Source organism: Pteropus medius, unplaced genomic scaffold (assembly GCF_902729225.1).
Source record: "Pteropus medius unplaced genomic scaffold, Ma_sr-lr_union100, whole genome shotgun sequence".
In the NCBI taxonomy this organism is placed as follows: domain Eukaryota; kingdom Metazoa; phylum Chordata; class Mammalia; order Chiroptera; family Pteropodidae; genus Pteropus; species Pteropus medius.
In genome coordinates, this window is record NW_024350324.1 from 1,652,357 (window position 1) to 1,669,073 (window position 16,717).

Genomic DNA, 16,717 nt, shown 5'->3' on the forward strand with positions numbered 1-16,717 from the left:
TGCATGTGAATTCCTCAAACACATTCTCATTAAGCATTCTCTCTATATCCCACTCTGTTTTCTGCACTGGGAGATACAGCAATAAATGAACACAAAAATCCTTGCCCTCATCCTTCTTAGATTCGGGGAGGGGGGGCAAAATATTAACCGTATTTTAAAATAGCATATGTAACAAATATATCACAATCAAGACAGGGGAGTGGCTGCAAGCACCTGTCCCTTCTGCTGTATCCCCCAAGGCCTGCACATCTGTTTCATTCCCATTATACATGAGAAGCCTCTAAACTACAGAAACCGCTCCTCCCCCTAGGGAGGAATGGCCCACAGTGCCATTCCAGTTTCTGGGCAAGATGCTTCTGATACTGATGGGCAGGCCCAGGATGACTGAGGCGGGGCTGGGGTAGGCCTGGGACTCTGTGGACTTCTCCTGGCTGTAAGCTGCCATCTTAGACCCCTTAGAAGCTCAGGTGTGCAGTGGATGGCAGGTGGGCTGTGCTGGGACAGCTGGTTGGAATTGCATTAAGTTAACAGGTTCAATTTAGAGAGAATCGAAAATTCTTACAGATCGTCCCTTTAAGGACGTGTCCGTGTATTTAGAATCGATAACTTCATCATACTGTAGTGTACACAGATCAATTCCGAGTGAATCATAGACCTAAACGGAAGAGCTAAAACTATAAAACATTGAGAAGAAACACAGGAGAAAAGTCATTGTGACCTTGGATTAGGCAAAGATTTCTCTGAAAGGACAGAAAATGTGACAAATACACACCAAAAAGGTCAAATGGATCCTTGAAAATTTTTAAGATTTGCTCTTTGAAAGCCACTGTGAAGAAAACGAGAAAGCAAGTGACAACAAAGAGAAAATATTTGAGAAACACATACTGATGAAGTCATTGTATGCAGAATAAAGACTTCTTTCAATGGAGAAAAAGCATGACCACGGGAAGGCCCGGTCACTCTTGAAATCTCCTACTTCGATATGCTTTGGAAGTACCAGCTGACAGCATTCTGGGATAAAGGGCCACGGAATGCAATTAATTCAGAGTTAATGGGTGGGAATATTCATAATTTACATATGCATATGCATGTATACACACGGAGAATGATCAATCAAAAGGGGCAAAATATTAACATTGGAGAAACGGGATGAAGGAGTTCCTGGTACTATTGTTGAGACCCTTCTGTAAACTGGAAATTATATCAAAATTAAAAGTTACCCCCAAATTGGTTCCTCATGTGTACTGTAAACTTACAGTCACCATGAATCCCCTCATTGAAAAGTGATTTTGCTGCGAAGAGGTGGGGCAGCCCTGAGCCGCTGCTGGTGGGAATGGGAGCTGCCACCGCCACTCCGGGAAACAGCCCTGCAGTTTCGGGAAAAGTTAAAGACACGTTATCGTACTGTGCCTAACGATTCAACTCCTAGGCATCTATCTACCCAACAGAAAAGAAAACACAGTGCTGTCCACCGATGTTCACGACAGCATTATTCATGATTCACCCCAAACTGGTGACATTCAGATGTCCACACCTGCGATGGAATCTCAGTTGGTGATGAAAAGGAACGAAGTACTGACACGCGGAAACAGAGATGAACCTCAAAAGAACTGCACTCACCGAGAGCAGTCAGACACAAAGGACCACGTATTTTGTGAGTCCGTTTATATAACATTTCTAGAAAAGGCACATCTACCGAGACAGAAAACCAGGAATGGGAGGAAAGGATGGATTCAAAACAGACAGGAGGGCTATTTCTGAGGCGATGGGAATTTTCTAAAATCGGTAGTAGCGATGCTTGTACAATTGGACAAATGTCCGAAAAATCATCCAACCCTACGCTTAAAATGGATGACTTCATTGTTATGTAAATTTCCTTCAACGAAGCTGTAATAAAATGTTTTGCCAGCAGAAGGCACCAGAGACCAGAAGTTCAACTGAGACTCGGCCCGCACGAGTCTTAATTTGCAGACTACTTTCCCCTCCTCCCACTTCATGGAGGGAATGAACTGGACCCTCAGGAAGGGATTCTACGGGCTCTCCATGCCGTGGAGGTCGCACTGGGGAAAAGCCGCTGCCTTCATTCAGATGATGCCATTGGAATTAACCATCGGCTCACTGCAGATTTGCTGGGAAACCTTCCAACTGCTTAAAACAGCAGTGGCTTGACTGTCGAAATACAACCTCAGCACCCCCAACCTGCCCAGCCCCATGGGGAGAGTGTCAGAAACATGCAAGACCCCCCTGGAGGGTGAGAAGCCACCTCGGACTCCCCAATGGAGACGCAGGCGTCTGAGGAAATAAGCACACAAGAAATGCACACGCAAAAATGCACTTGGGTGATCGTAAATGTACTCCATTCTGCCATCTTTCCGGCAATGCATGAGCACGACAAACAAGGAAGAATGAATTAAAATAAAAAATATCCTGGGGTGGTGAGTAGGATCACGAGCACATGAGAGAGAAAGTGATGAAGCCTCGCTCAGAAGAGATTTTTCGATTGAGTTCTGAAAGGTGTTTGCTGTACAGGAGGGAACATGGGTCTCTCATCAGTGACCTGACATCGAACCAGTAAAGCTGCCCCCAGATTCCTGCTCACGAGAACCGGCGGGATGATAAAGCTTTACTGTTTCAAGCCACCAAGTTTGGGGGCAATTTGTTCTGTAACACTAGCTAATACATCTGGTTTCTTCAGGAGCAACGGCCAGGGCCAGGAGATCCAAGACCCATTTCCGGAACGGATGCGACTTCCTCTAAGCTTGGGTGGATGGTGAGCCATCCCGTGGCAGGAACTTAAGTTAGATGTGGGAGTCTTGGCTTAAGACTTATAAGGCTACGTCTTGGAGGAAGCTGACCTGGGTTCACATCCTAGCTTAGATATTTGGTGACCGCGTGACCTTGGGCAGGTCAGTTAACCTCTCTGGGCCTCAGTTTTCTCATCTGCAAAATGGGGATCTTGGGGTTCATGGGCGATTGAGTGGGTCACGATGACAACTTAACGGCTCTGTTGAGCTTTGTAGAGGGTACAATTGTGTCCTTGAGAACGATTCCTTCAAATTCTAACCCACCTCCACTCGGCTCCCTCCCTCGCCATCCCACCACCACTACCCCACCACCTGGAAAAGTGACCTCATTTGGAAATCGGGTCATTGCAGATGTAATTAGTTAAGATGAGGTCATGCTGAAGTAGGGTGGCCCAAATCCAATGACTGATGTCCTTATAAGAAGAGAGAAATTCGGACACAGAGACACACGGGTGAGAGGCCACGTGAAGGTGGATCCAGTGGTCAAACTGATATGTCTACAAGCCAAGGAAGGCCAAGGACTGCCAGCCATGGTCAGAAGCTGGAAGAGGCAGGAAGGACCCCTGGAGCCTTCGGAGGGAATGCAGTCCTGCTGACGCCTTGATTTTGGACTTCCGGCCTCCAGATGTGAGAGAAAAGATTTCTGTTGTTTCAAGCCAACCATTTTGTGGTCATCTGTTACAGCAGCTACAGCGGCTCGTGAAAGGAACACAAGCCTCTTCCCACCGGTGGCAGAGAGCAAACCTCGATCGATGCCAGATAATTCAATAAATTCACTTTTCCTGGGGCCAGGCCTGAGTTCAAGGGCAGACACGTGGGGTCCAAGAGTGGGGGCAGCTGGGGTGTATCCTGCTCTTAAGCGTCTCCCAGCCTGGCCAGCGTCTTCAGAGGGTTTGTCCCGCTGCTCTTGTCCATTCATTCGCTGGCACTTGGGGCCTTGAACCTACAGGCTTTCCGCAGCTTCTCCCCCACTCTGACACTTGGCTATTGTCTCTTGCTCACGTGGGCCACTGGAAAGTTCTGGGAGTAGGAAAAGGGGCAATTGAAGCCTATCACCACCTCCCTGTTGTCACCTCCACAGTCTCGTCTCCACCCTGGGCTTCCTTTTGAGCCCACTGCCTCACCCACAGCCAGCCCAGGTGACCCTACGGCCCCTGGGGGCTGGGTCTGAGATCTCCAGAGCAATCCCAGGGAATTCCAAAGCTTCGGAAAAGTAAACCCCTTTTCTCTGAAACTTTCATCCAGACCTTGGACTTCCACCAAGTAAAGCACAGCTCAGAAGCCAAGAAGGAAATCTGTGCTTCCTCTTTGGCTATCTGCTGTGTCATCTGTCCCCTTCCCCAGGGCCCAAAGAGGCCCTGTCCCTGCTGGCCAGCCTGGCGCAGAAGGGGAAGAGAAAAAGAAAGAATCAGCGGGAGCACGCACCCGCAAAAGTACCAAAGATCGCCCAGCCCCACGCGCAGAAATCTCAAAAAGTCAGAACGCAATGGCTGCCATAAAACGCTTCGGACTTCTACACGGACCTAGAGTTTTTCTTTTTGAAGAACTTCAGATCTGTGCCATCCAGCAGAACTTTCTACGATGATGGGAATATTCTGAATCTGTGCTGTCCCGTGCGGACAGTCCCCAGCCACACGTGGCCACTGAGCGATTGAAACATGGCCAGTGGGCCTGAGGAACTGAGTTCTAAATTTTATTTAATTTGTCTTCAACAGCCACAGGTACCCAGTGGAAACCAGAAGAGACAAGCCAGCCTCAGCTGAACTGGTGTGTCCAGCTGTAAGTCTACAAACACAGAGAGGAGAGCCAAGCGCACAGAGGGAGGCAATTAGCAGGCTGGGTCATAAATAAAATACACTTCAATTAAGGGCCAGTTGAGGGATCATGGGTGAAAACCTTTCTTTGCGGTTCGTCTATACGGCAGCCCTCGCTTTCCCTGCCCCGCCTGCCACAAAACCCAAGTTATGCGTTTGCATCAGAACCTCTGGGGGCTACGCATCCCGAGATCTGAACCCTCACCTCAGCCCCTCTCTCCCCGCCCGCCGTGACAAAGCACAGATCGTGGGAAACGGGACAGATCTCTGGTTTGCGTGGATTCCCAAGCCAGCACACCGCCCAGGAGCCTGCGGCCGGCTGTGACAGTGCATTAGGATCCCGTCAGCATTGTATGAATTTTTAGTCACGGAGATTAACACAAGATTAGCTCCGATCCAAACCATATTTGTTGGAAAATGAAATAAAGGGAGGATGGAGGTCTCTCTGAGGTGGTGACCTCTGAGCCAGAGGTGAAGGGAAGGGAAGGAGGGAGCCCATGGGGGACTGGCAGAAGAAACTGGCAGAAGAAACAGCAAGTGCAAAGGTCCCGGGGTAGGCAGAAACTTGGCCTCTCACCCCGAAACTCCAGACTGATCACTTCGCATCTCACGCAGGCCTCTAGCTTCTCGGCCTGGGCCAGAATGGGACGCTGGAACCCCTCAACAGCCCCTTACTGGCCCCACCCACTTATTTCTGAAGCCAGCCCAGGCCTTGAATACTCACCACTCCTTCCCACCTTGGCCTTGAACTTGAAAAAAAATGTACCCGCCTCAAGGCCTTTGCGGTAGTTGTTTTTAGGTCTCAGATCCTCTGGCCCTAGGCTTGGAGGGCAATTGGGAATGTGTAGCCCGGGGCTCGGGCTCAGGGAAGCAGGATAAAAGGGAGTTATCGAGTTTTCCCAAAAAGGGGGCTTGAAGCTTCGTTTGCATTGCATGTTATTTAGCATCATAAAATGTTATCAGCCCATACCTGAGGACCGGAGTGAGAGCCCTCTGCCCCCCCAAAGCTCAGTCCTCAACTCCTTATCTCCTGCCATAGGCCACTCCTGGGCATGGCGAAAATTCATCAGGAAGCTCACCAAACAGTGCAACTACACGCCGCCCAGCTCCTCCCCAAGTTGCAGCCTCTGACCCCAAGTCCCAAGCCCCCCAGCCCTCGTGAACATCCTCGCCCCCCGCCTGCGCCCGAAACTGCCTGCGGCTCTGCACGCTGGCTTTCCCTGCCGTGGGACCGCAGGAGTTAAGGCGCAGCAAGGGTTGCTCTGATTGACAGCCCGGCCGCAGCTAGCGGGGATGTCAACCAATCAGAGACGGCGGCCGCGACGCACGTGGGCAGGCGGCCTCACGATTGGTCAGGGTCTCCAGCGGCCGCTCGCGGAGCCCGAGCCCACGTGCAGCTGCTGCCTGTCCATTGATCCGCACCGCGGTGCTAGGAGGTGGCGGGGCGGGGTCGAGGCGGGACTGGGGCGGGCCAGGGAGGGGCCCGACGGGACAAATGGCCCCCAGGGTAGGGGGGTCGGGGAAGGCTCTTTCTGGGCTGACCTGCGTGGCTTCTCCCTTACCCCTTCTGAATCTCCATTCTAAGGAAGGGGGTAGGCCGCGGGTCTCCTGGAGGACCCCCGGGTCCCCGGGCTGGGGGGGCGACTGGAAGGGCGTTGAAGGGCAGAAGCCAAGTAAAGAAGGGACTTGGTGCCGCAGCTGTGATTAGGTTGCAGAGGTCTCTTTCCTTCTGCCTGAGAAACTCCTTCTAATTGACTTGGCCGACTCTTACTCGCCCCTAAAAACCCTTTCCAGTGGTGTTCGCCCGCACTTGAGGAAACTGTCTCAAAACTAAGTGTCCTTCTCTGGGCTCCCCCAGCCCCGACTGCCCTCCCCCGCCCCCCCATCACTGTGGGTCAGCACAGCTGAAGGCACCGGAGTGTTTGATGGATGAACACAGGCGTAGGGAATGCAGTGAGGGTGCTGGAGGTCAGGAAGGGGGTTAAGGCCCAGGACCGGGTCCTGGAGGGGAGACCAGGGGCGTGGTGTAGTGTGGGAGGCCCAGGGCTGTCCCTGTCGCTGCCCAGCCTCCAGCCCTCAGGACCTGCCTCCTCTTGTTATTTTTAGAGCCTTTGCGACTACTACTGGAAGATGACCTCTTGGGGCCGTCTGGGCTCCCAGGAGCACCCTCCAAGGATGGTGAGCCCCCAGGAGGGCGTGGTGTGGCATTAACCCCTGAGGGGAGGGGAAGAACGGGGGGGGGGGGGGGGGGGGGCTCATCCATTCTCTCCTCTTCTGATGGAGGGGATGGGAAGGGTGGCCCAGGCCTAGAGCTGGGGTCACCACCCCATCATACCTGGACAGAAGACAGGTGAAGAGTTAAACTTCTTATCCCCCAGGCCTAAAAAACACAACCTGTTAATGTTTTCTGAGCAAAATCCCTCCCCCCACCCCACCTCTGGGACTCACTTTCCAACAATTTCTAACAATTTTGGCCTGGGGTGGGCAAACTTCTTCCATAAAGGGCCAGGGAGGGGAATACTTTCGATGTTTTAAGGCAAGATGCAAACTGGAAGAGACTCCACAGGCACTTGAGTGGCAAGAGAGAAGGCAAGTTACCTTCAGAGTAGCGGGGTCCCATCTCACCCCACCCCCACCTTTCCAGGCTCATGCCGGGGCCAGCCCTTCAGCCATGACCCATCAGAGCTTCCTAGATCTCCTCAAGAAGCAGTTCCCCAGGTGAGGACGCTTCAAGGCCCCTCTGTGGCCTTAAGCCAAAAGACAGACTAGTGGGGGAGCCCGAAGCAGAAGGGAAACCATCCTGGCTTTCATCTAGATGTTTGATTTCTCTGGCATGAACGTGCTTGCATTCAGTTATACGTTTTTCAATGCCGCATTAAAATCATATTCCTCTTGATGCTGCCTTAAATGCGGCTCTTTGAAGGGGCCCCTCATTCCCGCCCTGTGGGGGGTGGGGCTCGTTCTGGGAAAGGGTCCTGCCCCTCCTTCCAGCCGGTCTGTCTTCCCACAGGTTCCCCCCTCACTTGCCGGCCCAGGTGGAGAGCATTTACCACTCGGTGAGCCACAAGCCAGGCAGAGCCCTGGGCAGCCCCTCCCAGAACCTTCTGGACAGGCGCATCGGCCTCATTTCAAGACACTCTCTTTTCTGTTTTGCTAACTTTGGGCAAGTGAGCTAACCCATTGAGCCCCACCTTCATGAGTCTTTTTTTTATGGTTATCCTTTTTATGAGTTTATTTGAGCCAAACTGACATGTGCAGGGAGCAAGATCTCAAATGCTCCCAAGTTTTTCTTAATAACCTTGCTGTGAAGACTAGAAGTTTCATATTTAAAGGAGGTGTTTTGGATGTGGTTCCATAGCGTAGCGGTTAGCACGTCTGCTATACACACAGAAGGTCCTGGGTTCGTGCCCCAGTGGAGCCACGGCCCATGGTGTATGGCTATGCCACCCTGAATAAGCCCGATGTCTGATCTTGGCAGCTAAGCAGGGTCGGGCCTGGTTAATACTTGGATGGGAGACCACCTAGGAAGACCAGGTGCTGTAGGCATAAATAATAATATTAAGTAATTTAAAAAGTAATGAAGAAAAGAGGTGTTTCTTCAGCCCACGGCACAGACTAGAGTCCCTACCCTTGATGGATGAATGTTCTAGTGTATTGATGTCTTCTAGAACTTTCCATGTTTTGTATCAACGATGTCTATACCTACTAGGTTCGGGTGGCAATTGAGCACTTGTAAGGAATTGAATTGTAATTTAGATTTAAATAGCCACACTTGACCAGTGGCTAACTCATTGGACAGGGCAGCTCTGAGGGGAGGAGAGAGAGGTCAATAGAGAAACAAGATTCACAAAATGCGAGTGTTATAAAGAAAATAGAAGACGTAGTGAAAACGAGTAAAGATTTGAGCTAGGGTAGTCAAGAAGGGCCTCTCAGACGAAGTAGTGTTCATAAAAGATAAGGGGCTCCTGCCCCCTCTAGAGAGAGCAGGGAAAGGTGGTCCAGGCAGAGGGCACGGCCTGTGCAAAGGCCCTGGGGCAGGACTGCGCCTGCTGTGTTGGAGGAACAGCGAGGAGGCCCGTGTAGCTGGAGCAGAGAGCAGGGGCGGGGTCTCTGGGAGAGGCCTTTGACCTCGCTTCACATCTAGAATGAAATCCAGGGTTCTCCCTAATTAGCTCCTGTCCTGAGTATGTGAACTGGTGTCCCATCTGATGAGAGTAGGGACCAGAGAAGTTGAGTGACTTGCTCAGGGCCACATAGCCGGGGAGAAGCATGCACAGAGTTCAGGGTCCAGAGCCTTGCCCACGGCCGTTGACCGCCGCCCACCGATGCTTGTTCCTTCACAGCTCCAGAGGCTCCGGCAGGGTCTGCAGGAACATCACAGACAGGTAAGCGCGCGACCAGGAGCTCAGGTATAGCTGCCCCTCTTTGAAAGGAAGAGGAAGACAGGGAGAGGATGGGGGTGGGGGACAAGTCATGCAGGGCCCTGTGGGCCTTGAGAGGACTTGGGCTTTTACCCCAGGGAGGTGGGAGCCCCAGCAGCCTGTAGGCAGAGGAGGGGCAGGACCAGGATCCCCACATCTTGGGCAGGCGTCTTCCATCCTCTGAGCCCCTTCTTCCTGGCCTGCTCCCTGGGCCCTTGCGTGGCCCAGATGAGGCCAGGGGCCTCTTCAGCACTTTGCAGGTCAGTTGCTTCAGCTACGAAGGGCCCGTTGTATGTGCCAGGCACACCCGGATCGCCATCTCCGTGTGTCTGAGTTCCCCGGGGACCCTGGCTCCCTGCACGGGGCACTTTGCCCAAGCCGAAGCGTGACTTCCACCCCTGCCTGTCCTCCTGCCACCTGGCCCCTTTCTCCTGGGTGCTGGCAGGACTTTCTGCCTATGCCAGATGCGACTGGCAGAGGGCCAGGGCCACGTCTGCGATTTAGCAGGGCCTGGGGTGGGCAGCTCAGGGAACGGGGAGAGACAGATGGGGGGGCGGGGGACAGGAAGCAACCAGAACAGTTATTCATTCAACAGATATTTACTCATCATCTTGCCAAGTGCTGTTGTAGGCGCCAGGGAAATAGCAAAGGACACAGACAAACCCCTGCCCTCGGGGTGAGAAGAGCTTGGTAAACAGAAGTGTCAGATGGCGGGGGCCAGGCAAGGTGGGGTTGGCATAGAGCATGCCATGGGGGACCAGGATGGGAGTGGGTTGCAGTCTAGGGTATCTGGAAAACAGCACATGCCAAGGTCCTGGGGTTGGTTGGAGCAGAGGGAGCCAGGGGGAGAAAGGAGATGAGGGTGGGAGGTGGAGGTCGTGCAGGGCCGTGTGGGGTGTGGGGAGGACTTGGGCGTTGACCCCAGGGAGGCAGCAGCCTTGGAGGGCTGCGGGCAGCCGGGGACCCGACTCGGGTGCTCACAGGTGCCCTCTGGCTGCAGCACGGAGGACAGGCTGTAGAGGGCCCGAGCAGGAGCTGGGGACGCTGGGACCGTCCAGGTGTGGCATGCTGGTCACACAGATCGGTTCGGTGGTGAGAAGTAATGAGATTGTGGATGTGTTTTGGGAGGAACCTGACAGCACTTGCCGAGTAACAAAAGGTGGGGGATGAGGCCCCCGAGATAGGCTCCTTGTGTTGTTGGTCAACCCAGGACCCCGCCCCCCCGCCAGGCGATGAGATGATCCCTAGCAGCCTTGCCAGCCACGTGGTCCTGCATAGACCTCCTCCTCCTCCTCCTCCTGTCCCTCCCTCGTTTTCCCAGCCTCCTTGCTGTGCATTTAAAATCCCCAGCAGCAGGAGCAGCTGCAGACCCCGGCTCTCACCGCCTGCCTGCACATAGTTCTCCCCAGGGAGGGCCAGCTAGCGGGGCGAGAGGGAGCAGCACTTTTCATGCTGAGTGCATTAAAGTGCCAGTAAATTGCGCATTAACGAGCCAGGGCGAATTGGGGAAGGCTCCCCGGGGCCTCGTGCTGCTTGGAGGCCCAGCTGGGGAATCCACCGACGTGGCCCCAGGAGGCGGCAGCCCAGCGCTCTCAGGGCGCTGGAAGAGGCTCCAGCCCCTCTGGCCACCATCCTCTTTGCCCAGCAGGCAGGGGCGGGACCGGGCTGTGTAGGGAGGCAGGTGAATGCTGCCTGGCCCCTGTGTTTCCTCTGACTTTGAGAAATTGGCCCTGCATCTTGGGGCCTCAGTTTTCTCCTCTGCAAAATGGGAGTGCCAGCACAGAGTCCCCTGTCAAACAGCTGATAGCCGTTGGCGTGTACGCTGCCCTTCTTTATCGATTATCTTCGCGAATCAGAACGTTTCTCTAGGACTTCGGAGTTGGCCCTGGGCCAGACACCTTGGTGGGAAGGGGGCGGGCTTCTGAGCATCTGCCATGGAGGGGAGTAGGCCATAGGCCTGCTAAAGGCCAAGTCCGCGCTACCCTAAACGGTAGCCATGGGACCCGTGGCTATTTAAGTTGACATTAAACAAGTGGCACCAGCCACATGTCAAGTGCTCAGTAGACACATGAAGCTAGCAGCTACCTCATCAGACAGGCGGCTCTAGAACAATTCGCTGTCACTATGTTTAGTCTGGCACTGGACTAAATATAGCTGCACACACGCCCGTTCCTATAGAGATGCTTATCCTGCCAGGAGGTGGGTCTCCCCACTGCGAAGTCTTGGGCGCACGGCCGGGAGGTTCCAGCCGTGTTTGCTCTGCGGGACACCGGGCACTTCCTGGGGACCGCTGGCCTTGGTTCTCCATGCCTGTGTCATCGGCTCCAGCAGCTATTGGCCTCACGTGGCTGTTGTGCACTTGCAGTGTGGGCCGCTGGAACTGGAGAGATGCCATTTTTAACTATGTTTTATGTGTTAGCCGCGCCCGCGGCCGGTGACTGCCACGTGTGGGGGCACAGTCCCGTGGAAAGAGAGGTTAAGAGTGAAGCTGTGCCGTGGAGAACGGGGTGGGGGCTCGGTGGGAAGAGCGTACGCGACAAGGACGGACAGCCGGCCTGTGGGGAGGGAGGGAAGGAAACTTGGACGTAGGTCACTCAGGCCTTTCTGTGTCCGCAAAAACTTTTAGCTTAAATTTGGAATCGGTGGTGGTCCTACGGCTCGATTTTCAATATCAAATAATGTAAGTGACCCTCCCACCGGCTCTCCTGACTGTCCTGCAGGTCCTTCTCCCCAAGAGGTCATCGTCCATTTTCTTAGCCTCTTTTTAATGTTTAAGCAAATTCAGATGTCACCCCCAAGTAGGGGAACGAATACGTACAGTTTCGCCCTGTGAAGCCATTCTAAGCAAAAGGGTGGCATAAGGGTTCCTGTTTTCAGACATCCCCAGAAAAGCAGCAAGGAGGTGAACCCGGATCTCGGCTTTGGGCCTCATCGTACCGGCGACTGGCCCGTGGGGTGGGGTTTAACCGCACGCTGCCAAGACTGCTGGGTGCTGGGACCTCACTGGGTGTAGTGCACAGGGCTCTGCTTATCGCGAACCACCTGAAACACTCGTGGTCGGTGGTGCATCCCCATTTTACATGCGGGGAAACTGGCTTGCAGGAGGGGCTTCGTGCCCAGGGCTGTCCCATCCCAGAGCCTTAGCTGGAGTGACACCCCCATCCCTCCTAACCCCCCTATCCCCCATCCCCCCCAGGCAGAACACTTCCTACGGACTGTGGAGACCTACAGCCAACCTCCCTTTGGTGAGCAGGCTGACCGGGACTCCTTAGGGCCAGTCGGCCCCGAGGCTCCCTGGCAGTCAGGGGTCAAGCCCCCGCAGCCATCTGGTCTCCAGGGGCCAGCCTTCGAAGACATCATGGCCAGGAAGTCATCTGACTGGCTCCAGCGGCCCTCCGGAGTGGACGGCGCCCCCGTCCACCAGCTAGCCACGCAGCCATCCTGGGACTCGGAGCCCCAGTTTTGGCACGATATCCTGACCCTGCAACTCTGGGAGATTTTTGCTCGGAACCCCAATAAGGTGGACGGGCCAGGACACAGGCGTGAGTCTCCCCAAGGGTGGGAGGGGCGGCCTCCGGCCACGTGGAAGGCAGCACGGACTGAACCTTGTCCTGTGTCTGTCACTTTCTTCTCCTGTGGTCTCGTAGTGACAGAACAGATGCCAGGCCTGGTAAGCGAGTGGGTTATCCTGGCTGGGCCCCGGTGGGGGGCGGGGCGGCGTTCAGGTTCCTGTGGGGTTGGTCGGCCTCCCCCACCCGCGGGCCCTCCGAGGCCTCGGGACTGCGCCCCGAGGCTGGCCGCAGCTCCGCCTGCGCGGGAGGATGCCACTTGGGGTGGTTGCCACGTCTCGCCTCCCTAAGGCTTCCGGTTCTGAGGCTGAACCTGGGCAGGACCCCTGGGCTGACCAGATCACCCTGTTTCTTACGGGCAGCAAAGCTGGGAGCCAGGACCGTGCTACTCAGGAGTGGAACCATGTACCGAAGACGCCTCGGGTAACCCCAGTGGGAGGGGGCGGCCGGCTACCAGAAGGCCATGCGCGATGCTCACCCACCTTTGTCTCTGCCCAGTTCTCAGCCCGCCGGCACCCACCTACAGCTCCCCCATGGGTTCCCGAGTAGAGGGCACAGGGCCAGGCATGGCACCAGGAGGGACGTTCTCCCATGTGGGCCAGGTGAGACCTGGGCCTGAGTCGGCATCTCCCCCTGAAAGTCGGGAGGCCTGGGGCAGAGGGAGCCAGCGTGGCTTAGCTGTGATCTCGGCCCGCCGCAGGAGCCTGCTGGGAGAGTCTGTCGCCTCATGAAGCCCATGTGAGTGTGGGCTCTGTTCTTCTCTCAGTACCTCTGTCCCCAGGGAGTAGAGGGGTCTAGCGGTGTGGGTGTCCCCTCCCCCGCCCCTTCACACAGTGCTGCCCTGCCCTACACAGCCAGCCCGGGTTCAGGGAATTGAGGAAGGACCCCCCTCCCCTTGGAATAGGGAGTGGGGGGGCTGTGTCAGAGCCGGATGCCTGCAGTTTCAACCTGTGGCTGAGGCTGGGGGCGCCCAGCTGGGCGAGGGGCAGCTGGCCCAGAGGAAGAGGTGTGATGGCTAGGACCCCAAGGGATGGGCATGAGTTTTCCAGGTGGGTTGTGGGCGAAGGTTGGGGGAAGGGGGTGGTGTAGTGGGAAATCCACCACACCCAAAACAGAACAGAGCCCCTCTGGGGTTTGGTGGGTCCCCCTCTGGGCAGAGGGGCTCCCAGGCAGGCTGGTGACCCCGAGGCCTCCTCTCTTAAGATTCTGGGACCCCGAGGAATTCGAAGACACCTGGAAGAGGCCGGATGCCTTGCCCTGCCAATCCAAGAAGCTGGCCGTCCCGTTCAGGATGGAGAAGGTGCGCACGCTGAGACACGGAGAGCCTGTGCTGGCCACGGCGGTGAGCAGCTTCACGCGGCATGCGTTCACCTGCGGCAGGAGTGGCGTCAAGGTGTGGAGCCTGGTCCGCCGAGTGGTGGAGGACAGGTTACCGGAGAGCCACCTGCCGGTGCAGGTGAGGTCCGGGCTGGCCCAGAGGTGGGGCTTCTGCGAACAGGAAGAGCTGTCCGCAGGGGAGGAAGCTCACTTTGGCCTCTGCCCACCCCAGACCTGCGGGGCCTACCTGCGCACCTGCCTGCTGTTCTCCAACAGCACCACCCTGCTGACGGGTGGCCACAACCTGGCTGGTGTGAGCGTGTGGGACCTGACGGCACCCTCCCTACACGTGAGAGCTGAGCTGCCCTGCGCAGGCCTCACTTGCCAGGCCCTGGCTGCCAGCCTGGCGGACAGCCTGGCCTTTGCCAGCTTCACCAATGGAACCATCAGAATCTGGGACCTGCGGGACCAGAGCATGGTCAGGTGTGACCCCAGGGTGGGCAGGTCAGCCTGAGAGCCCCTTCCTACCTCGCCCCCCGAGCAGGGATCCAGCAGTCTCCAGGTGAAAGCCCCTTGCCTGCTTGAACTTAGATCCGAAAGAGTCAAAGACCCAGGTTGAAACTTGGGCCGGGCTGTCTCCTCAAAGCCCAGCAGAGGCACCTTTTGTTCACTTCACTGTCCCCATCTGCCAGCTGGGAGTGGTTGGGTGGGTGACGCACCTGGGGCCCAAAGCTCAGAGTCTCAGCCCGACCCCCTCCGTCTCCTGGCCAGGGACCTGCTGGGCCCCCCAAATGGAGCCAAGAGCATTTCTGTCAAAGGCGAGAACATCTGGGCAGGGGGTCTAGACGCCTGCCTGCGGTGCTGGGACCTGAGGGCCACCGGGGAGCCTCAGGAACACCAATTTGAGTCCCAGGTGGGCAGGACGGGCTGGGGCCTGCTTGGCCAGGTAGCGGCTGGGCCTCAGGCTAGAGGAGGAGGTGGATGTGGAAGCGTAGGGTGGGCATAGTGGTGCCCCAAGTCTCGGTGATGCTGGGAGGGACAGGGGACACCGGATGGACATGCTCTAGACCAACCCACTCTACCGATGAGCAGACTGAGGCTCAGAGTTGTGAGCTTGCTTATCAGGGCAGCCAGGAAGCAGGCAGGTGGTTGGCCCCCAGGCTGGGCCCCTGCGCTCCTTCCCGCCTCCGGCCAGGCGGGGCCCTGATCAGGTGCCTTTCTGCCACCTACCTCCAGATAATAAGCATGTCCCCCAGCCCCCGGGAGGACTGGCTTCTGGTGGGCACAGCCAACGGCCAGCAGTGGCTGCAACCCACCTGCGGGGGCAAGAAGCACATGGTGGGCTGTAAGGACAGCACCATCCTCGGTCTCAAGTTCTCCCCCTTGGGTGAGTGGCCAGGAGTGGGTGGGGGCAGTCCCCCGTGGCCCCTGGCCTCCCATAGGGCCCGCCTCACTCAGATGGACTGGGCTCGACCCATCCCGTCCTTGCCCCCCACACCCTTCGTGGGCAGGAGCCTCTCTGTCGTGAGGGAAGTGGGGGCTCCCTCCGTGTCCCAGATCCCCAGAGGGCTTGCCCTCAGCTGCCAGCTTTGACCCCGTGCCTCTCTGCCCCCTTCCAGGCCAGTGGTGGGTGAGCGTTGGGATGGACAACCTGGCCAGCATCTACAGCATGCCCAAGGGGGCCGTGGTGTTCCAGGTACCGGGGTGGGCGGTGCTCAGGTGTCTTCGACACTCAGTCTGAGCCCAGAGGTCCCAAAGCAAAGACCCCAGAGAGAGAGGCCACATTTGAACTGACAGGCAGAGTTAAGGTGAAAGGTGAGTGAGCCCTTCTTGCTCTGTTCCCTGACCCTCCCAGGTACCCGAGACCTCCTCCATCACGTGCTGTGACGTGTCCCTTAACAACCGCCTGGTCGTCACGGGGTCCAGGGATCACGCCTCAGTGTACCAGATCACGTACTGAGGGGCTTGCCCATGTCATCTCAACTCAGAGACCTTCTTTTGGTCTTTTTCCCCCAGGCACAGGAGGGCACGGTGGAGGGGCGCGGTGGCGGGGGGGCCCGGTGGTCTTTGTCACGTGTAATAAAGCCATTGGAATAAGCAGAGCTGATCCGGTTCCTTGTCCTGTCCCCTGGCCATTTCTTTGAGATTTAGAAGGACCCTAGGTCTGAGAATCTGACCAAAGACTGCCCCCATCGTGGGAGGGAATAGTGGGATCACTGCCTCCTGCTCCCCAGCCGATCTCCGCGTGCCACGGGGAAATGTTTCCCAGCCACTTCCTGCACGATTCCAGGGGCGGGGGCCTCGGTCCTTCCCGAGACACCCCATCCATTCACACCAGGACAGGTCCACCCTCTTTGTGGGACTCCCCAAGATCACCATCTGCTCACCTGTCCTTCTAGGAAAAGCAGCATCCCAGATGGCGTTGACAGGTCGATTCCTTAGCCATGGAATTATCTTTCTCCATAAAGAAGTTCCAGTGACTCTGTCACCCTGCCATCTCCCTCCAGAAGCCCCCAGCAGCATCCCTCGCCCCTCCCCCCAGTCCCTTCTAACTCACAGTCTTCACTGCAGCCCACGGAGCTTCCAGAACCCAGACCTGACTAGTCACCACTTCCTCTGCTTAAGCCTGATCTGGAGTCCTTACCTCTGAGCCTTTGCACATGCTGTTCCCTGTGTTTCATGGCCATTCCCAACAGCCGTTTTCTTCCCTCGGCTCTCGGCTTAGCCACCTTCTCCTCTGGGACTGGGACTTTTGCTGTGACAGTGCGTGGGCCAGGCATTGTATGTCAGGC

General features: G+C 56.2%; 1 protein-coding gene and 1 pseudogene across 8 annotated transcripts; both read left to right on the top strand.

The window, feature by feature from the left end:
* The first annotated feature begins 5,993 nt into the window (after positions 1–5,993).
* TLE6 (TLE family member 6, subcortical maternal complex member) lies at positions 5,994–15,966 on the top strand. 8 transcript variants are annotated; one of them, XM_039839190.1, is made up of 16 exons: positions 6,231–6,586; positions 6,725–6,837; positions 7,263–7,336; positions 7,629–7,674; positions 8,962–9,003; positions 12,236–12,581; positions 12,687–12,709; positions 12,971–13,031; positions 13,107–13,210; positions 13,309–13,346; positions 13,812–14,064; positions 14,158–14,408; positions 14,697–14,838; positions 15,162–15,312; positions 15,545–15,621; positions 15,781–15,966. In XM_039839190.1, exons 1-16 carry the CDS (start codon positions 6,544–6,546, stop codon positions 15,883–15,885), a joined length of 1,869 nt encoding a protein of 622 aa, XP_039695124.1. In that variant the 5' UTR covers positions 6,231–6,543; the 3' UTR covers positions 15,886–15,966. The 8 variants fall into 8 exon arrangements, with proteins under 8 accessions (XP_039695127.1, XP_039695126.1, XP_039695128.1 ...); XM_039839191.1 differs by having other exon boundaries at positions 12,971–13,013; XM_039839193.1 differs by lacking the exon at positions 6,231–6,586 and adding an exon at positions 5,994–6,054 and having other exon boundaries at positions 6,725–6,796; positions 12,971–13,210.
* Positions 8,049–8,164, top strand: LOC120583771 (uncharacterized; annotated as a pseudogene).
* Positions 15,967–16,717: the final 751 nt, after the last annotated feature.